Genomic DNA, 21,107 nt, shown 5'->3' on the forward strand with positions numbered 1-21,107 from the left:
TTAATGAATGTCCTTAGAATTATGAAAATAATCTTATAAAAAAATCACAATCGATCCCCAAAGGATCATATAAAAAGATGAAGTACTATTTCAATTATTATTTATTTATTAGATTATTAACGATCGGGAAACTAATTGGATAACAAGTATTTATTAAGAATGAAATTGAATATTTACTCAGTGTGATAATAGTTCTCTACATTCTATTTTTTTTTTAAATCACAAATATTGTTTTCAAATAAGTTTTATGATTCTATTATTCTTAAAAAATAACAACTTGTTTACTAGTTCATTCATAAAAAATAAAAAAACTTGTTAACTACCGTTTGGGTAACCAAGGGGAAGAACTTTAACTAGATTGAAAAAAGTGATTATATACGAAGAAGTTAAGGGTTATGAGGGCCAAAAATAAAGTAGTTAAGTATAGCTGTTATGATTTTTTCACCTATTAACTCTTAGAACACAATCAAATTTTGATTTCATATCTAAAAAAGTTACACCATGACCTAACAACCTTGAGATTAATGGATTCCTATTGAGCATATCCATTTTTATTTTAGCAAAGCTTGTTACATGCATGACTTTATTTGAGTTTCATATTAACCCAAAGTATCCAAATACTCTTTCCTTAGGACTCAGAAACTAGTGTACAATTTTGATTTACAGTAAAGTGATGGACAAAACAGAAACATGGAATACAGTTTATCTATGATTTATATAATGATCCAAACATAATGGTCACATTTCTGTTCTTGCATTCAAACAAGTGCAAATATTACATGAAAGACAAGATGCTTAAATGATTCTACAACAATCACAAAGACATGCTCTCACCCTCCTTGAAGGATGATTAAATTAGAAGTGATGGACAAATTAGAAACAAGGTATTCAGTTTACCTATGATTTATATAATGATCCAATCATGGTTATTCTTTTCGATTTTGCACACAAACGTGAAGTAAGAAAAGCATTGAAGACTATATGATTTCATGAATCCATCCCAACCTTATGAAGTCCTTGATCAAGCACTCCCACCTTCCTTGCAAGGAACATTGTTGCAGCGACAAACAGGTCTGCCAGAAGCTTCCCACCCATTGAAGCCACGTTCTAAAATCATAACATTTTTTATCCCAGCATCTACCTTACTCTCCTCGAGATAATTGACAAGCTTCCGAGCACAACTTGGGCCACGAACCTAGAAGACAGTTTACGCCACTTTCAGTTTAGAGAGACATATAGTATGAAATAGAAACAATATAGGAAGACATTCATGATTCATAGCCTCTTTACAAAAAGTTCTCATATTAACAGTCACATTATTTAAAGATAAAACATTTTGTCGTTGTTCGATCCATATAGCAGACCAGGAAGATACATAATCAATAGAAACTGGCACGTGAAGTTGATTTTTTGTATGATATAACCTCAAAGATATGTATTAGTAATTTATATCATGATTCATAGGTGTATCCTGCAACCAACTCCCGAATAAGTGTTGTAGTGTAAGTTGAATATCAACAATGAAGCATATAAATCACAATGCACATTCGGAAAAGGCACTAGCGAGTGGGTGAGCTTGGTAACACCAACATATACATGTTCAAAGATGATCAGTCAATCATGTAGATTTCAAATTCTATAAAAAGATCACCCGAAGAACCAATAACAGATAAATATCTAATGTTCCACTTAGCAGAAGTCAATGAAAGCGGGTGAAGAAAAAAGAAAGAAAACAATATCAGCTACAAGGATCAAAAGATGCTAAAGTGCCATATCATGAATCATGTATACAAACAAACGATTGATATCTAAATCATTTTTAATGATTTTAGCGTACCAGGGTCTGTTTGCGAGTTAATATTTAGAGGGGAAGAGACAGAAAGAGAACGCTTGACAACCAACTTACAAGTGTATTTCATAACTCTCGAGAATTCCCCTTCCCTTAATTGCCCTCCAAAAACCAACTCACAAACACCTTAATTTCTTTTTACGGATCTCTCTACATCTAACCATTTCTCTATCCTTCACTAACCTACCTTATTATTAGCGCTTCTACACGTTTCCTTCATACATGCCGAATCACCTAAGTCACGAATCTACCATCTTTTTTCCCCTAAAATAGGTTATACCTAAGTTTTCCAATGAAAATTCTCGAATAAGACAAAAAAGAGTGAACCTGGCTTAGAGCGCAGTGAAAAACGAGGGTATCTTTGCCTTGAACTTGGTGAATTAGATTGGGCATGCTTTCAGAGAAATTGTGGCTTGCGAAATGAAGAGAACCAGATATGTGACCATCGTAATTCCTCTCATCATCCCTTTATTAATTAACAAAGTCAATAATCAAATAACGAATATGAATTGGGGGAAAACGATGATGAATTTGTACCTGACATCAACGATCGCAATGTTAGGTTGTTTTCTGAGTGAGAGAAGCTGCGTCCCTGTTATGTAAATTATATTCCCACTCATCCCTCTCTTCATACCTCACCAATTTTCAATCAACTCCACAACCCTATTTATACTCATCTTTTAATCTTACTTTCAGAAATCGAATTCTTGATCTTTTAGCTGTGTTAAATATTTTTTAAGAGGTCTGGTACCACTGTATTAACATTGATTGTCTGCTGATTTAATCCTTAATAAAATAATCACTCACCTAAATTGATTCTTAATTTAATAAATGAAAATTGACAAAGGTGTAAGCATTAATTTTGAGAATTTAATGCTTTTAGTATAGATTGCGCTTTTAGATTTTGAATTTTTGGTTATAAGCTTTGAAATTATAATAATCTTTATAAATTGAAGAAAAAAAAAGTAATAAACTTATCTTTTGGATATATTACTTTTTGCTTCTTTTTTCTTATGTTTTGTACGCTTCAAAAGTACCCTCGTAGCCTATAAGTTGACTATCTATATATAATAACAATTTTTAAATGTTTTAATTGTATTTTAATTTTTGGATTAGTTTTGAGAAAATGTGTAAAAATGTAGGAAGAAAAGTAAATAAGAGATTAAGATGTTTTATTTATTATAAGATGAATTAGTTTTTTACTTAATTCATATAATACTACTTTAACATTTTCTCTAGTTAGATTTAAAAAATAATAGTGGCAACTAGGACTGAGTGTGGGCTATTAAAACGTGTTTTCTATCCGGTACTAGATGTTTATCGAATTATTTTCTTAAACTCGAATCATGCTATTTATTCGAAGGCTAACTTGACCATAAATATCGACCGGTTTAACTTTTAAACACAAATTTAAAAGTTATTTAAGATTTATCTTTTCTCTCTCATCATTTATTTCGTTCACTCTTGTGATCAGTTGGATTTAAGAAAATGAATGTTTGAGATTGAATATAACTTAACTTATTATCAATTATAATATATATATATATATATATATATATATATAAATATTTTGTTAATGGTTTAAATAGAATAGAATGAATATATGAAGGAAAAATTAAAGAGTATATAAATGATACTTTGAGTCAAAAATATGTTATTAATCTCTATAGAATTGAAGAAGAGACAAATACAAATAAAAACATCATAAACAAATGAGTGATCATTATATAAGTCAAAGACTCAAATTATTGACTTAATATTTTGGTTAAAGATGTGATGTTTTATTTATAATCTCTCATATGAATCCAATTAGTAATGAGGACGTAACAAATACAATCACATAAGTATATATAGTGTGATTTGTCTCAATTTTTCTTCCCGCCCAAATATTGAAAACAAAGATAAGAATAAATAACTTCCTTTCTTTCCTCACAAGCTAAACACAGCACAGTGCAGTGAACTTCGTTGCTCAATGCACAAGGTTTTCTCCTATTTTCCATTTCAATTTTCTATTTAGTTTACATACAGCAAAGAACGATTTGAAGTTTTTCTCTACATAATTTCATTCTTGAAGATTGTATTTATTCATATGATTTATTTCAATAACGAGTTCTTTTCATCATGAATTTCTTGTTATTTGAGCTGTTTGATAATCAATTAAGTAGTTCTTAGATTATTGACTGTACTCAATGTTACTGTTTCATTGATCTAAATAAAAGATTGTTCTGATTTCTGGTTATCGATCAATTTTACTCTGTTGTTTAATTTTGATGGCTAGGTTTTTCTCTACGTAATGTCATCTTTGAAGATCGTATTTGAATGCACTATATATTTTTAGTTCTTTTATCGTCGAGCTGTTTTCTTCATGAATTTGTTGCAGTTTTTTTTTGTTTGATAGATGATTACGTAGTTCTTAGTTGTTTATTGATCATAGTTACTGTTTTATTGATCGAATTACAAGTTTCTTGTGATTTCTTAGAGTCATCAATGTGATCGTGTTGTTTGATTTTGACGATTAGGTTTTGTTCGTTTTGTGGCATGTGAGTGAATCAGTTGGAAAAATCATTAAGTGAAAACAAAAGGGGAACAGATTGTTGATTTATGTCTTTCATTCTGTTTTAGTTCCATGCTTGATATGAAGTATTTGTTGTGCTTGTGAGTTATTGAATTTCTGTTATTTTCTGCTTGTGAATAATTGAAGTTCAAAGTATGCATGGTATATAAGGAGCTTTAACCGTAGTGGTTCATATTTCACCCCAATAACACGTAGCAAAAATGAATACAAATAATCTCCCTCTAATAGAGAGTATATTTTCCATATACCTTCTGTGCGGATTATTAATTTGGAGTTGCTGTTTGATTGCTTCATAGAAGATGGAACACACATGCAGTTGCTCGGATGCCCCTCAGAATCACTCTTCAGATTCAGACGATGCCAGCAATGCTAAGTTTACTGAAGGTATGTCCTTTTCTGAAATCTACTACGACCCACTTTCAGTTTAGAATGTTAGAAATAATAATTAGAACATAAATAGGAGACTTCTCTAACATGAAGTGGATATCTACTAGACCCACTTGTTTAGAGTTCTCTGGGGGTTATGAAATAAGCTGCGATCATTATAGGAAAGTTATGAAATTAATGTAATCATTAGTAAAGAGTGTCATATAATTAAGTGTTGTTTCATTTTCATAATCGTAAAGCACTTAGTGGAGCAATGATGAGAGCTAGTCACCTAGCCTAGAAGTCTCTACAGCACTATATAAATAGGAGACTTCACTCCGATAAAAAAAGTAGGAGACTTCACTCTTGTACAATTAACCAAGTAATAAGAAATTATCCCCTTCCTCCAACATAGAATACAAAATAGCTTGCATTAATTAGGAAAAGGTACAAAATATGAAAATCAATTGAGGTAAATAATCGGGCATATGATTGAATTAGTCTCTAGGCAATGTGATGCACAACTACAAACTAAGAAACGTGCGCATTAAATTAATTTAGCCAGATGTAAACAAGTATTTTAGGCAAATATCTGAACTAATCCTTTCAGGTCTGTGAAATCTTTCAGAAATTATAAAATAGATTAGTGCATTTGTTGTCCCTTAATATTAATTGTTGTCAGTGTCGTGAGACTCTCTTGATTGATTGATATTCCAGTATCAGGTTTAAATATAATCTGCATAAGTTCCTTATTTGGAATGTTGTCAAGTAAGTGTATGTTCTCATGCAGCTGAGATAGCCTGGTACAATATGAGGAGTGAATGGGTTGGTGATCGGTCTAAAAGATTACAAAGACAACCTAGAGTGCCAATTGAAAGGTATATGCTTACTTCAATTTTCATTTGTTCTGATGATATGTCAAAATATTGAAGTAGTGGGGTTTGCTCAGTGGATGGTGTGATCCTATTTTTTTGTTTAGAAATTAGAAAGAAAATCGTCATAGCATTTGATCAGATTTGCTATAATAAGATTTCCAAGCATATAGCTAAATTGGAAGAACGATTGGAGTTTTCAATGTCAGTAACAGAAATGTAGACACCAAATAATTAATCAACAACCAAGAGATTGCTGTGTCAAATAACAAATTTACTGACCCCTTTGTGAATTCATTCCATATTTTGGAAAATGCAAGTCGAGACATTTTTACTGTCTTTAACTGTCTGGTTTGGCAGTGTTAAGAGTGGACAATTTTACTTCTGTAAATCTGTTTAATGTAGTCAATAACTTTGTTTGTCTCGTGTGACAGAGGCAAAAACTCTTGCTTATTATTATCAGCAGGAGGTCCTAGATGTACCTTTATAGTTTCTATATGCAAACTTGTATTATTTTATGCAACCATGTTTGCCAAAAGTAATGAGACATCTCTTGCAGGGGATCAGACCTTTATGAAGAAATACTCTTGTCTGCCTGTTATAATTATCATGATCCATATAAACAGTCAATAGCATTAGCTGTAAGTTCATTCAGATACACTCCTTTCTTTCTCCAAATTTGAGAATAAATTATGTCCAGAAAATTATAATTTGGTATTGTTTTGGGTTCTGCAGGAGATATTAAGTTTTTTTGGTGACTTCTGGGGCAAGGACAAATTGTATATCAGTGTGGACTGCGAATAAGAATCTTGCACGGATTTGTGCAGATTGATGAAACGGTAAACACATAGAATAGATGATACAAGCACTTAAACTTGAGATGGATTGAAATTTGAAATCATTGTGTGGTAGTATATAATTGGTTCTCTTGGCTGCACAAGTAAACTCCATTCTGCAGTTTATATCTGCAACACCAAAAGATGTGATTTTCGTATTTTGCTGCTCGCTCAACTAAAAATTTCTCTATATAGAATTCATTTTTCGATCTAGAATACTTCATCCATAATGATAGAGGGCAATCTCATACAATGGTTTGTTGAAAGTTTGATAAAAAGTTGATTTTTTCAGTAGCTTTGTAATACAATTGTCTTTGAAATTGAGAAATCAAAGTTTAATGGTGCACATGTTACAGCTTCCGTAGTTCCATAGGTTCTATGTGATTGTCTAAAGTGTTAGTTTTTGGTACATAAAAAAACCCAACACTTTATACAAGGTTGAGTTTAATATGGCTTTTTTGGATGTGAACTTATTTTCCTATTAATTTTAAAAAGGTTGAGTTTTGATGTATCTGATTTTGAAATAGTTTATGCATGCACCATGTTATTTTGGTTAACAGCTAGTTTGACAAATTTGACTAGACATTTTCTAACTAATGCTGTTAATTAACTATTTATTAGGAGGGTACCCTTTTTTATTTCATAATATTTTTCGAAAAGTATTTTTATAATACTTTCTAAAACAATGCGTCTCTTACAAGAAAAATTAAGTTGACCCAATTATAAGTTAAAATTTTCATCTGAATAATGCATAAAAAAAAGACGTTTACCTAATGCTTTTTAATTGTTCTATTCCATGTGTTATACTCATCTAAATATATAATTGATTAACTATGATTTATGAGACATCAATGATGAATACATAAATTCCACCTATCAATGACAATAGGGTGAGCAAGTACCAAAAATATTTGTAGATATCCAATAATTCAAGTTTAACTATATATATCTATTGAATGTATAATTGCATATAGAATTTCCAATGTATTCCAATTATTAAAATTCATTATAAAATACTAATAAAATAGATTAACTATAATCTCAAACCAATAAAAAATTATCAGATATAAAGTATTTATTAAAAATAAATTTATGAATAAATAAATACTCACCATTTTCACATAAACAATTATTTATGGGTACTAGAGTATTCGATCATGGCCTCATGGGTACTAATATTTTTGTCACTCTTCCACCCTTTTGATTTCATTGAAAAGGTTAAAAAATATATCTTATATTTTTTTCCATTTTATTATTCTTATTCTCAAAACATTAATTATCAAATTCATTCGTTCCATATTTTTTGACATTTTAAATTTTCATGGTATTCCAATTTTTTATTATCTATATATCTTCTATATATCTATATCTATATATCTATATATATATATATATAAAATCAGAACATGATATAATTTTTATTTTCCTATTTTATTTTTAACATTTTTTAATTTTTATAAAAAACATATAATCTTAGGTAGTCATCACCAACACATTAATTACAAATTAAAACTACTACTCTCATATAAATTGGACATTTTAATAAAAATATAAAATTATTATTTAAAGTATATTCAATATAAAATATATCAACGTAAAACATATTCTAATTATATAAAATAAAACATATAAAAATTGGTCCTAAAAGGATCTAGTGGTAAGAGTGAAAGGCTTAGAGAATGGAATCATAAGGAAGTTTGAGTGTAAAAATTTTATCCACCATAAAATAGTAATATACAACAATTTGCTTATAAAAAAGTAATCAGTAAAACACAATTTTTATATTCTCATTTCCCCCTGTTATGTAATTTTTGTAGAGGGTATTAATGTGTTTCATCTTAAGTAGACACATTATATTTTACTTTTTTGGACAAAAAATATGGTCTTCTTTGCTAATTTAAGTTATATATAGAGTATCATAAGAACTGTAGAAAAATATTGAGATTCAACCCCTAGGGTGTGAGTATGAAAATATCCATTTTTACTTCTGTGTCACAAAACCTATCAAAGCCACTCTCCAAAATTATACTCTCAATTGAGGATTGATATTTGGGAGACAATACATTAAGGATTTGAGTAATCTCTAGATCTTAAAAGCATACTTGCTATCACCTTCAACTATTTCACTTAGAAGAGCTTAGGAAATTTTGTCCATAATGTATCATCAATATAATGAAAGTTATCTCCAATCACCAACTTTGTGGTTTTGTTATTATGATCCCAAGACATGGGTATTAATTAAATCATTCAACTTCTCACATAATCTAAATATACAACCAATCTTAATCAATAAAAATGTGAGTTGAATGAGGCATGTTACCATGCTACCAAAGTAGCAATAATAAATATAATTTTTTTTAATTTACTTTTTGAATAAGGAACTAATTTCTTTCGGAATGTTTTACTGTATCTCTCATCAAATATCGCTATCGATAACTAGACCATTAAACTTTTGGTCTTTTTAGGATCTATTCAGACTTTACTCCACTAGACCAATATCTTGTCGGTCAGAAAAGATATGAAAAAAAGTAATTTCCATTAATTCCCTAATATTTTCCCTTTTCTTGATTGCGAATGAGTGAGACCCACTGGATCCAGTCCATAAATCTTTCAGGATCAGCAGCCATATGCGTGCAACGCTGAAACACCAAAAGATGAATATTTAGATACACAGCACCATTTTTTTGTGTCTCATTCAAATTGCGTTATATATAAATCCAATTCAATTCTTGTTCCAAAATATCTCAATTTCACAAAAAACCAAAAAAAGGGCACACTCGTTTACTTCACTCACACCACGCTCTGCAACCCCAGAGTTTTAATTTGCAAAAATAAACGTTTTTGACGAAAACCCAGGTTTGATTTTTGATAGAGAGTGTAAATTTGCAATCTTTGGAGTCTCATTTGCTGTAATTTTCATCTGGGTCGTTTTTTTTGCTCTCAGATTGTGTTTTTGCGGGATCAACATGGAGATTGATAAAGCTATTAGAGAGTGTGATGATCAAAGACTTCAAACCAAGTACAACAACGCCACTTATGTTATTCAGAGAGCTTTAGCTTTGTATTCGTAAGTTCCTTCCATGTCTATGCACTGGGGTTGACTTTTTATGTATGTGGATTTTGATTCATTTGCCTGTATTATGTTGGAAGATGAAAATAATGTTATGTACCGTTGACCTGATTTTCAAAGTTGTTTGAGTTAGAAAGACGAATAATGTGGATGGATGATTGATTTATGTTGGATCCAATTGATGAAATTCTGGGGTGATATTAAATTTTCTCCCTTGATTGTATTGTCTCAAGGGCAAGTGCAAATCCTTTTCAAAAGTGTTTGAATATGTTAACGTAAGTGGTTTGGGTATATGTCAAGATGAATTATAGAAGCCCCGATAAGGAGATTAGATCAGACGGAGTTAGCTAAATAGTGAGGTAGAGGAGACTAAGAAAAACTATAGGCGAAACCGTCAAGGATTTAGATTTAAGTGGTTTGTCTTCAGACATGGTTTACGGTAGGACAGTATGACGTTGCCTGGTTCATCTAGCCGAGGGTAGTTATAGAGTCTGTTGACTTGAGGGCAGTTACTGTACATTCTGTTGAAATTTGAAACAATGATATAATAAATGATGGTCTGAAAGATGAAAAAGATGCAATAAGCCATGCCTGTGTTTAATTATAAATGCAAAAGATGATTTTAATTACATACTTATTATTTATTAACTGTGATTACTATCAAACTTTTCAACCTTAACTGTCCTTATTAATGTAAGTTTAGTGATGTCTGCTTGTCTTTATGTATAGTATTGAGGAGGTTGCTTTCAGTTTCAACGGTGGAAAGGATTCAACAGTAAGTTTTAATTAACATGTAGTTTTAGCATCATTGGTATCTTTGAGGCCATTCATGGTGACATCGAGCTTTGGCGTGTAGGTTTTGTTGCACCTACTCAGGGCTGGAAATTTCTTGCATAAAAGGGGACAGGGTAATGCGAATGGGGATGTAAAAGATTTTTCAATACGCACAATATATTTTGAGAGTCCTTGTGCTTTTCCAGAAATAAACTCATTCACCTATGATATAGCTGCCACGTAAGTGAAGCTTCTTTGTTAATCTTAATCCTTATTTTATTTTAAATTGTTATCGCAGTGTAGAAAACATGGAGAAGTAATAATTTTCACCCTTTCTTTTTATTGTTTTTGTTTTATTTTAAACTTTGAGGCTTGTTTTCATCATGAAGATGCTACAATTAAGGATTTTTGCTTGTGCAGCTATGATTTGCAAATTGACACCATTCGCTTAGATTTCAAGTCTGGTTTGGAGGGTTTGCTAAAAGAGAATCCTATTCGAGCTATTTTCCTTGGAGTTCGAATTGGAGACCCTACTGCGGTATCCTTATTTCTTAACCATGATTTTTTTTTTCATTTTAAGCTCCATATACATGCAAGACTCAAAAAGAAATATTTATATACATGCTACATATAAATATCCTTCCTAAAAACTTTGCATACATTTAACTATTTATAAAGTAGCTTAAACTATCTAAAGAAAAATACTTATTATGGTATAAAGCGTTAATGACATAACTTCAAAATGTTCTCAGAATACAGTAAAGCTTTGTCATAAATGTCATCACATAAGGTATATAAAAACTGTTATATATGATCCTTAGACTTATTATCTACAATATATGATGTGCCAATACTACACAATTATGGAACAATGTCTTAGTATAACGGATATCTCAACTGTCAAATTTATACTATAATGAACTCAAACTCCCTTTTATTTTCCCATGGGAGCGAAATCAAACTAAATTTGGCCGCCTCTTAATTTTTGTAAAACTCTAAGAACATTAAACTGAGATTTGATTAACCTGGTTTTTAAAATTTTGGAACATTGAATCTTCAGTTTACACGTGTTCTGCAACATTGCAGGTTGGCCAAGAACAATTCTCTCCTAGTTCACCTGGGTGGCCACCTTTCATGAGAGTGAATCCCATTTTAGATTGGTCATACAGGTTTGGTCCTTTGTTATTGTTGTTTCCTGTTATTGCCTTTTATTAAGTAAAATAATAACCAACGGTTATAATTGGTGCTGATTTGTTTCTTTTGAACTCATCCAAATGAGCAAACGAAATAAAGATCTGAAAAACTATAGTTCTCTTTTGACCAAATCCTTTCATTTGATAATAAGTTTCACCCTTATCGGGTTTTCCCTCACATATTTTCTGTTGTTAATGAGGTGCCTTATTTCCCTAGAACATTAGTAGTAGAGACTAAGATCTCTGGTATTTGTTGTATGAGTGGTTCCATTTATTTATTTTCTCATGCCTATTTCAAAATTTATTTTTGAGCACCCATGTTTCCCACTTCTAACTAATCAAAAACTCACCCTTTTCGAAGACAACAATAGCAGTATCACTGGCTAGTTCTTGTCCTTGATACAAGATATCTTAGATATATACCATTTTGGCTATATGCACACCTTCATATTTGGGTAACCTTATATGTTGAGAAAGCCACAAATTTCGCTGGTTAAAGCTGAAGAGAAGCTGAGTTTTTAAAGAAAGTCTTTTATCCAAATGGATTTTTTTATTTATTTTCATTTTTTCAGAGAATAGCTTTCTTTGGTCCATGTATTCAACCCCACCTAAGTACCTAATAGAATTAGCTTTATTGTCGTTTTATTTTTATAGCTTCCATTGTAACTTTTTTGAGTCATAATCAGAACATTGCAAAGGCTACAATTTTTTTTATTTTTTATTTTTGGTTAGTTTTTCAATTTTAACTTTTTATTCTCCTCTAGACCTGACAACTATTCCTTGCTTATGTTTTAAAATAGTTCAACAAACCAAGAAAATTATTGGGTTCCTTACATGTTAATTTGATAGCACTATCACTTGAAAATATGTATTGCTTGTTCTTTTTCATGATTGTTTATGCTGTTGCTTTTGGAATTTATAATGGTAATTGCTTCATTTAACTATGGTATTGACTTGCTTATATTTCTATGCAGAGACGTGTGGGCTTTCCTTTTAACTTGCAAGGTGAAGTATTGCAGCCTTTATGATCAAGGGTAATACTCAATAGATATGCTGACGATTATTGTAGGATTTAATATATCTGCCTGCCACATTCCCCCGTTTTTAACGAACCCCTCGAATAAGTACATGGGTGAATAATTAGATAAAGATGTCATAAACTTGCTCTATTATTTGTGCAGATATACTTCAATTGGGAGCATATATGACACGGTTCCGAACTCATTATTATCCATTAGCGATTCTTCCAATAAATTCAAGCCAGCTTATTTACTAGCCGATGGAAGATTAGAGAGGGCAGGAAGGGTTAAAAAGTTATCTTCTACTTCTGGACAACTCCGTGCTGATAGCAATGGCTTGACTGGCCTGGATTTGCATAAAAACAGCATGCTCACGGCATCAATTATTGTCGTGGGAGATGAAATTCTGTAAGTACCCCGGTGCCACATGAATAATTGTTTTATGTGTGGTATACTGGAAACTTTATCTTCTATAACTCTTGTGCTCTGATTTATATTTTTCCATTGGAAGATTGCACAATTTTAATAGACTATTCATCCACTTTTTAAGTTTAAGAGTATCAATATGCAACGGTTTAACATATTGTTGAGTTTCTTAATTTTATGGAGAGTGACTTTTTTGCTGAGCTTCCCATTATACCACAGCTGGTCTTTCGTTAAACGTGACAAGCAATATCCTCTTTTAAATGTGAAGTAATTAGATACTTGGAAATTAATTTCAATAAATTTGATGAATGAAAACATTAAATGACAACGTAAATTAAATGTTCTAATCTTTAATCTATCATGTCATGCTGTGCAGTGATTAATCATTATCCTCCTTTTGTCAACTTTTTTGATGATGTTCTCCGTTTCTTTACTTTGTTCCATAGCTCAGGTTTGGCACTGTTGAGGATCAGTTGGGGCCTTATTTGTGTAGGAAGCTGCATTCCGTTGGTTGGTCTGTTTTACAACTTTCTGTCGTACACAACAACGTGAGTTCATTTCTTAGAAGTCCAACCTGTACCTGTGTATATATGTTCTTTCTGATTTGCATACACTTACACTTTAAGGTGTTGGTATGAGACTGTGGATAACTAATCACATGCAAACACTAATATATACATTGTTCACCTAATATTATATTTTTAATTTTACGACATATATCCTTTGTTCCAGATAGATTCTGTGGCCGAAGAGGTTGAGCAGTGGAAATCTACATGTGATACGGTAATATACAAATGATTGTAAACTTACACGTATGAGAATTCTTGATGAATAATATTTCAGATTATTAATCTGGCCTGCTCCTTGTAGGTATTTATTTATGGAGGTGTAGGTCCGCTGCATTCAGATGTTACCTTAGCAGGAATCGCAAAAGCTTTTGGTGTTCGTTTGGTGCGTTGCTTCCTTTAATTGTTGTGTTTGTCAATTTGAGGATACTAATATCATTCCTTTGATATGCATATGCTGTATTCACCTCCCTCGCATCTTATTGGTTCTTAAGTAGCATGGTATTTTTGAAAGATGAAATTTGACTTTTGTTAACCTTCTGACTTAGGCATGTATATGGGGGTACCAGCATAGCTTCCATCATTAATTACTTTTGACTTATCATAGTATCTCCATATCAATTAGATGAGTGAATACGCCAGACCAAATAGGATTAGGAATGAATGCATTATCAGAAAGTTTGGGTTTCTCCTATTGTAGAAAAGATGGTAGAATCGTGTCTTAGGTGGTTTGGGCATGTGTAGAGGAGACCGTTAAAATCCCCAGTAAGGATAGTATTAGAGATCAATACTTTGTCAATGGACATGATTTATGATAGCGCATCATGGTGTTGTTCGATTCATGTAGCCAACCCCACCTAGTGGCACTAAGGTTTGGTTATTTTTGTACAATAATTCCATATCTATTGTTGATTTGCTTTTGATGTAGGCTCCTGATGAAGAATTTGAAGAATATCTGAGGCATATTATTGGTGATCAGTGTACCGGTGACCGGAATGAGGTAATTTAGTATAGAACTTTTGGGTCCATTATTTCTCCTTTTGTGACTGAAATGTGGCATCAATTTACACAATGTACTTCTGTGTGATGACATTTATAGTATGAAATTGATCAATATTGATCCGTCCTTGTCTTTCCACCTTTCAGATGGCTCAATTGCCTGAAGGCATAACCGAATTATTGCATCATGACAAGTTGTCCATGCCCTTGGTATGTCTTTCGAAACTCGGCAATGAAAATTGTTTGTAAGTCGCTGAAATTTCAAATTTGCATCAGTGATAAAGTGACGGAAATTTTTATTTTATTTATTTGTTGTAACCAACTTCTGTATTGTGTACAATGAAAACATTGATGGAATACTGGTTTTAACTGTTTGAGATAATGTCTTTTTCTTGCAGATCAAGTGCCAAAATATAATAATTCTAAATGCGACGAATGTTTCGGAGCTGGAAAGTCAGTGGGACTGTTTGATTGAATTAACAAAATCTTGTGACATGCTTACATTGCTGGAACCATATGTATCAAAGCAAGTGACAACAAATCTATCAGATGTATGTTTTAACTTCCATTTCCTGTCTCATGATACATCTACCATGATTTCATTTCCTTCAGCTCGAAGATTACCTAATACTTTCTTAATATTATTTTCGTCCAAATTCTGGAAATGTCTCTCCGCTTTCAGGGGTAAGGCTCTGTATATATACTGATATACCCTCCGCCCCTCCCCAAGCCCCGCCAGATGGGAGCCTTGTGCATTTGGCCGCCCTTTGGCCCATGCTGACGAGAGAATGCAACATCAATGTGTTGTGTGTGCCTATGTTTCTATTTAATTATCTCATATTGATATTGGGATATCTAAACTACAGGTTGAAATTGCTCAACCACTATCCAAGCTTTGTCTTGAATTTCCAGACCTATATATCGGTATGAAGTTTATGAATCATTGTTTTTTTACCAGAATATGACTCATTATCCATTCTCCTAATTATATTTCCTTACTTTGAATATCAAGGGTGTTACCGCAAAGCCAGATATGGATCTGTCATAGTAAGCTTCAAAGGAAAGGTACAACATAACTTGCATACTCTAGTCCTTTTTTTGTCTGAAAGAAATGTTTCATTCTTTATTAAGATACCAAACTTTCAAACTTTGTTAAAGGACCAAGCACGCCTCGAAACTGCGATAAAAGCGTTACACAACAAGTTTCAACCTGGTGCTTTCAATGAGATGAAGTAGTATGAGTGATATTCTACATGCCATGGTCCATATCCATTTCTATTGGATGTTAACAGAATCAAAACATGTTGAGGGTTGGAGTCAAATCATTCTCATATAAGGAATCTACAAATATACTAAGCAAAAAAATCAAAGGGTGGTACTATGTTGATAGAAGAAAGAACAATTTGGAGCTTCAATCCTATTGACTAAATGATCTTACAGCACTTTAACTTCACGTACCTTGAACAACCTATTCATTATTATTAACTTTTATGATATTATTTCAATTAACAGTGCTAATTACATCATCAACTTTGGTTGCTATTAACCTGGTTTTGATGTTGATTGAAACATATTACTTGTGACCAGATTTTGAGGTTGATTGAATGTTTGAAACATATTACTTGTGATATATCCTATGAGTCATTTTTAACCATGAATATTACTTGGGAAAAGTTTCTGATTTTAGAGGGTACCCTTCACAACAGAGTTTATGTTTTGAGATTTTTCTAAGGGTGTTTCAATTTAATTTAATTTGTATGTCTTATAATACAAGAGAAACATGTCAAATACATTTAGTGGAAGCAAATACTTGTTCTTTACTTGAATCTTAGATTCTAATGCAATTGAAATATGCCAAATACTATATATTTTATGTTATGTAAACAATAACTAAACACAAATCTTAATTCTCTAATACATAGTGATAGTCTTTCAATGCTCCCGAGAATATAAGCACAATTGGCTAAACATCATTACCAAATTCCTTGTGTTATTTTTCTTATCCATACTCTTTTATTATTTGATTTTTCCCTTGTTAATAACAAAAAGTTTTAGGCTTTCTCCAAAAGAAAGCAAAGTGTATATCATTAGGTTCATGTGGAAAATTTTGGATCTTAAACAAAGTCTTAATCTAACTAATCACTTTTGTTGGGTGGCCCTCAATTTTAACTAAGTCTATGAGCATTGCCCGTCTATTGTTATTGATCAGTCAAGTCATGAAAATTATACTATTAGTCTGTTTCACCTGTCTATCATACATGTTTTATCAATGGATTTTTTTGGCGTGGAGGGTAGACTATCCATATACATGTTGAAATCTTACACTTATATTTCTCACTCATACTTTCTCAAAATAAATCTTAGATTTAAGATTATCTGAAGATTTTTCTAATCTTACTTCAATGTTAATTATGTTTAATTTAAAAACACAATATAAAACTTGATTTTATGTCATTTTTATAATATTTTGAATTTTGTTTGTCTTCATTTTTTATTAAGGAACATGTACATCTAATTCTAATTTAGCAAATACTTACAAGGTCCTCTTTCCCCCACCCACCATAAGAGTTTGATATAGGTGCTATTTCACCATATCCCTAAACTTCTATGGTTCAATAATTTAGCTTAGCACATGCACCAATCTTTCAGTAGTGAGCCTGTTGGAAAACTTTGTCCATGACATGACCCAATCTTTTCAGCTTTTCAAGTCTTAGCCCCACCAATTACTTCATAACTAACTTCTTCCAAATGTGTGGCAATCCATTCTTCATCTCTTTGACTCGCGTCCGTTAGGTTTATTCAAGTGTGAAGTTTTCTATTGGATATACGGGGAGGAATGAAATAGGTTATAAGTGAAAAAGACTCATAAAACTAATGTTTAAAGTTTTGGTTCAAGACATGGTGTCTCACTTGTGGCTCTCCACTTTTCTCATACTCTGGTAACAATGAAACTTCCGGATAGTAGGAAGCTCCCCAATTGTAGTATGGTCCAACAATGTTTTTCCACCAAAAAAAATGCGATAGTTTTGAAATATTTCACTCTCTCTATCCTGGTGACATTAACTTATTTTGCAGTAACTGATCTTTAACTACTTTGTCAGAAAAATGACATTTTTTGTATCTAACTACTTAACCAATTATTTTGGGAATTTTTATGATACCTATTCTGATCTACTCAAGGCCAAGCAACAATATGACCACTATGGTGGTTAAGAGCGGCTTCTTTCGATATATGAGTTAGAATCCTCTTCAGTATAGGAGAGATAAATGTATCACATACAACATGAAAAACTGAAGATTATAATACTTTTATCCTTTAGATATAATAGCATGATGTTTTTACAAGTGTAACAACTTGTGGAGAGGATTTTTTTTCCCCATGCATGTAACCATGTACCAAGTGCTATACACTGCAACAATAAAATTATATAAGTACTATATGGAATTCCCTCATTTTATTATATATGATATAAAAAGAAAAGAAAAGTTGCTACCAAAACATAAGGAAGAAAAGCTATTTATTATCTTCCCAATCTGAATTATTGAAGAGAAAACTTACATGTTAGAAATGTCCCAGTCTTATAAGTAAGCTATGCATTTGGAAAATATGTCATTTTCATTCTTTTTGGCACTAACCCTTTTCATTCAAAGCTAGCTAGGTTTCTTATAATTAACACCCTTTACATTTTTAACCAATACCAAAAGCTAAAAATCACTTTTCCCCTAACAACTTTTAATTTCCTCTATGGTTAATTCATATGGTGATTTCAGTTGCTATTAGAAAGTGACTCACCACAACTACAACTAAATTGTGGAGACAAACCCTTTTATTATAAGGGTACCATGAGGCTGTAACCTTATCAACACAAAGGGCTATACTTGTCTATTTATCCTATCAAAAATATTTTTGTGTTCATAAACATCATTTTCATGTCAACATATATGTCTTTTTTCCTATTGGCCATAGTCAAATATGTTCCAACTCTAGCCCTAAACCCAAATTATTAGTTACATATATATGTTGTGTATTTTAACCAAATCATGGGTTGTCACACATGACTACCATATTCAAGGGCCACCCTTGTTTTTCTCTCATTCAATGATTTTTATATATAGCTAGTAATTTTACATCTAACCCTACTTTTGCATGACCCTCTAGACTCTTAGGTTGGTTAATATAAAGAACTTAATTTGCTAAAGTAATAAACTTATTAATGTGATGGTCATAGATGAACTTCACTTTGTTTTTTACTAATGACATATATATAAAACATTTTTTATCGGCATAGTATGTTAATATTAAAAAAAAAAGAGTAAGGAAATAGTTTTATCTTCTAACCTTGAGGTACATGCAATTAGTACAAAGCCTTACATAAATCAACTATTCTTAAGAGTATGAAATTATAATGTTGGCTCTTTAAAGTATATTTTGTGTTGGATTTATTCAAGTGTGAAGTCTCACATTTGATATGATGGGATGAATGAAAGACTTTGTAGGAAAGGCCCATGAAACACTTTAATGTTTTAGTTCAAGATGTTATGTCTCACTTGTGACTCTTCATTTTTCTCATATCTAATAATAGTTGAATTCCTCAATAGTTGGAGGTTTCCCGGTCACATTCTGGTCCAACATATTGTTTAAATTAAACTCCATAAATTTTGTTAAATTTGTAACTTGGATGATTAAAATTATTATATTTTTCTATTAATTAATCTATATCAAATTAATTACAAATGCATTGTGGAGAAGCTTCTCTCGACATTATCATACACAAGAGACAAAGATTTATTATCTCAAAATGTAATTTCAAATTGTATTCTTGGGAATAATATTTGTTGGAAGGGGCAATCACTAACCCGAAAATGATTAGTTTCTTATTAAAAATGTGAGGAGATATCTTTAGTAGTACTAAAAAAATCATTGTTATATTATACACTAGTACCCACATAGCTAATTGACATAATTTCCCTTCTCATTCTGTCTAATAAATAGACCCATAGCTATAGTACCATATTTCCAAGAGATTCTTCAATCTACATGATCCATAGAGTTGATGCCACGAAAACTTTTTAATTTGATGATTATAGGGAACACGTATATATAGGTATCTTTTTTTTATACTTGCCAAAACAGTAATGAAAAAAACAAGAAGAAAAGTTATCTAGGCAAAGATCAATAGAAGATTTTGCACTCGGAGTAAATATACTATTCACGAAAAAAACTAAGCTAAAGGGGCTTGAAATAAAAGCATGAATGCATGTATGAATATGATGATGTACGTGCATCATAAATTCATAAGCACACAAATATATTCCATTGTTGCACCAGACAGAGAAATATGGCCCACTCTTAGATCCAAAGTGGGCTCCTTTTATATGCCACACATTCAAATTTGGGCTAGTTTTGATGCTTCCATGAAAAGTTTGAAGTAGTTTAGATTTGAATCTCAAAATTCATGTTTCAAATCACTCTAAAATACATGAACTTATTTACATGCATGTGTGCAAGGTTATATATGAGTAATATGAGTTAAAGTTGGTATTTTTTTAGTTTAAATCTCTTGAAAACCAATAAGGTGTTGGTCTAGTGGTGTAGGACTTCACTAAATCTTCAGGTCAATGTTCGATTCATAGGAACGACACTTGTTGAGAGGGTAGTCACACATTCCGAAAGAGATTAGTTCCTTACCAAAAGGTGAGGAGATACATTTGGTAGTACCAAAAAAATCTAAACTCCTAAAAAAAAGCAAAATTAGGTTACCCTTACCCTTATTCTACAAGTTATATAACAAAAATTATAACCTAACCCAACTTTTGTTTAGATCTAATTAGCTTTTGATTAATTATGAATATAATACATAAGATGGAGGTGCAAATTAGTGATGATATTTAAGTTCACATATTCATGCAACCATCAAAACATGGAAACCAATACCATAGTGAAACAAATAATTTTTCATCATTAAAATGTACAACAATAGCACCCACTATTTTTGTCATTGAAGTCACTAAAGGTCAACTTGCATAACCCGTGATATGTATCCATTCATAATTCCACTACCCTTTTTGGATTACACCCAACAACACTTCCATGAGTTTTCCCTACCTTTTGTCATCTTCAAATTATTATGTCCCTTTGCCCTCACCTCTTCAAGCAATGACATGGATTATATACAACTTTTTTTAATGGTAAATTTTACACTTAGATAAGTTTTATCAAAGAATGTTGATTTCTCTTAAGTAAAGTCTCGGGTTCAAATTTTGTGGATGGAAAAATATCCGTTGTGAGAGTTTGTCTCACATACCTATGGATATTCCCGACTCGGATAGTATTGCCTCCAGTGCGATGATACATGTGGGAAATAGAAAAAACTTTTTTCACTTTACCTAAGTAGCTTCCTTTTAGAAATTCCCTCCACCACCCTACAAAAAATACAACTAAAGATCACTTTCTTGCTTCAAACCCGTTTTATACTTTTGTTACTATAAGGCATCCAAGAAGTCTTTGTTTGTATATCATCATTTGTGATGATAGTTCTCCCTCTTAACATATAATAAATTA

General features: G+C 31.6%; 3 protein-coding genes across 6 annotated transcripts; 2 read left to right on the forward strand and 1 right to left on the reverse strand.

The window, feature by feature from the left end:
* Positions 686-2,529, reverse strand: LOC109348364 (dual specificity phosphatase Cdc25). Of its 2 annotated transcripts, XR_002107722.1 has the most exons (4): positions 2,387-2,529; positions 2,177-2,315; positions 874-1,195; positions 686-784 (listed from the first exon to the last, which is right to left on the reverse strand). XR_002107722.1 is itself a non-coding variant. In XM_019588764.1 (3 exons), the coding sequence occupies exons 1-3, from the start codon at positions 2,479-2,481 to the stop codon at positions 1,022-1,024; spliced, it is 408 nt and encodes a 135-aa protein (XP_019444309.1). In that variant the 5' UTR covers positions 2,482-2,529; the 3' UTR covers positions 833-1,021. The 2 variants fall into 2 exon arrangements, 1 of the variants encoding a protein (XP_019444309.1); XM_019588764.1 differs by lacking the exon at positions 686-784 and having other exon boundaries at positions 833-1,195.
* Positions 3,688-6,789, forward strand: LOC109347231. Of its 2 annotated transcripts, none has more exons than XM_019586937.1 (5): positions 3,688-3,830; positions 4,721-4,808; positions 5,581-5,668; positions 6,222-6,303; positions 6,398-6,789. In XM_019586937.1, the coding sequence occupies exons 1-5, from the start codon at positions 3,822-3,824 to the stop codon at positions 6,464-6,466; spliced, it is 336 nt and encodes a 111-aa protein (XP_019442482.1). In that variant the 5' UTR covers positions 3,688-3,821; the 3' UTR covers positions 6,467-6,789. The 2 variants fall into 2 exon arrangements, with proteins under 2 accessions (XP_019442482.1, XP_019442484.1); XM_019586939.1 differs by having other exon boundaries at positions 4,724-4,808.
* On the forward strand, positions 9,072-16,124 carry LOC109348365 (FAD synthase). Of its 2 annotated transcripts, none has more exons than XM_019588766.1 (17): positions 9,072-9,308; positions 9,440-9,565; positions 10,298-10,343; positions 10,425-10,582; positions 10,763-10,880; positions 11,429-11,511; positions 12,510-12,569; positions 12,717-12,962; positions 13,432-13,528; positions 13,713-13,763; positions 13,851-13,931; positions 14,475-14,546; positions 14,693-14,755; positions 14,944-15,096; positions 15,412-15,469; positions 15,558-15,610; positions 15,704-16,124. In XM_019588766.1, the coding sequence occupies exons 2-17, from the start codon at positions 9,465-9,467 to the stop codon at positions 15,779-15,781; spliced, it is 1,518 nt and encodes a 505-aa protein (XP_019444311.1). In that variant the 5' UTR covers positions 9,072-9,308; positions 9,440-9,464; the 3' UTR covers positions 15,782-16,124. The 2 variants fall into 2 exon arrangements, with proteins under 2 accessions (XP_019444311.1, XP_019444310.1); XM_019588765.1 differs by having other exon boundaries at positions 9,072-9,354; positions 9,443-9,565; positions 15,704-16,123.

The sequence above is a fragment of the Lupinus angustifolius genome, chromosome LG05, assembly GCF_001865875.1.
Source record: "Lupinus angustifolius cultivar Tanjil chromosome LG05, LupAngTanjil_v1.0, whole genome shotgun sequence".
Classification (NCBI taxonomy): Eukaryota; Viridiplantae; Streptophyta; class Magnoliopsida; order Fabales; family Fabaceae; genus Lupinus; species Lupinus angustifolius.

Excerpts from the sequence above, each read along its gene's own strand:
- LOC109348365 (XM_019588766.1), top strand. The coding sequence starts at position 9,465 with ATGGAGATTGATAAAGCTATTAGAGAGTGTGATGATCAAAGACTTCAA. Across the intron at positions 12,570-12,716 it reads TGCAGCCTTTATGATCAAGG|ATATACTTCAATTGGGAGCA; the intron begins GTAATACTCAAT and ends TTATTTGTGCAG. Across the intron at positions 14,756-14,943 it reads ACAAGTTGTCCATGCCCTTG|ATCAAGTGCCAAAATATAAT; the intron begins GTATGTCTTTCG and ends TTTTTCTTGCAG.
- LOC109348364 (XM_019588764.1), bottom strand. The coding sequence starts at position 2,481 with ATGAAGAGAGGGATGAGTGGGAATATAATTTACATAACAGGGACGCAG. Across the intron at positions 2,316-2,386 it reads ATTGCGATCGTTGATGTCAG|GGATGATGAGAGGAATTACG; the intron begins GTACAAATTCAT and ends TAATTAATAAAG. Across the intron at positions 1,196-2,176 it reads TTCACTGCGCTCTAAGCCAG|GTTCGTGGCCCAAGTTGTGC; the intron begins GTTCACTCTTTT and ends ACTGTCTTCTAG.
- LOC109347231 (XM_019586937.1), top strand. Across the intron at positions 4,809-5,580 it reads CAATGCTAAGTTTACTGAAG|CTGAGATAGCCTGGTACAAT; the intron begins GTATGTCCTTTT and ends GTTCTCATGCAG. Across the intron at positions 5,669-6,221 it reads CCTAGAGTGCCAATTGAAAG|GGGATCAGACCTTTATGAAG; the intron begins GTATATGCTTAC and ends CATCTCTTGCAG.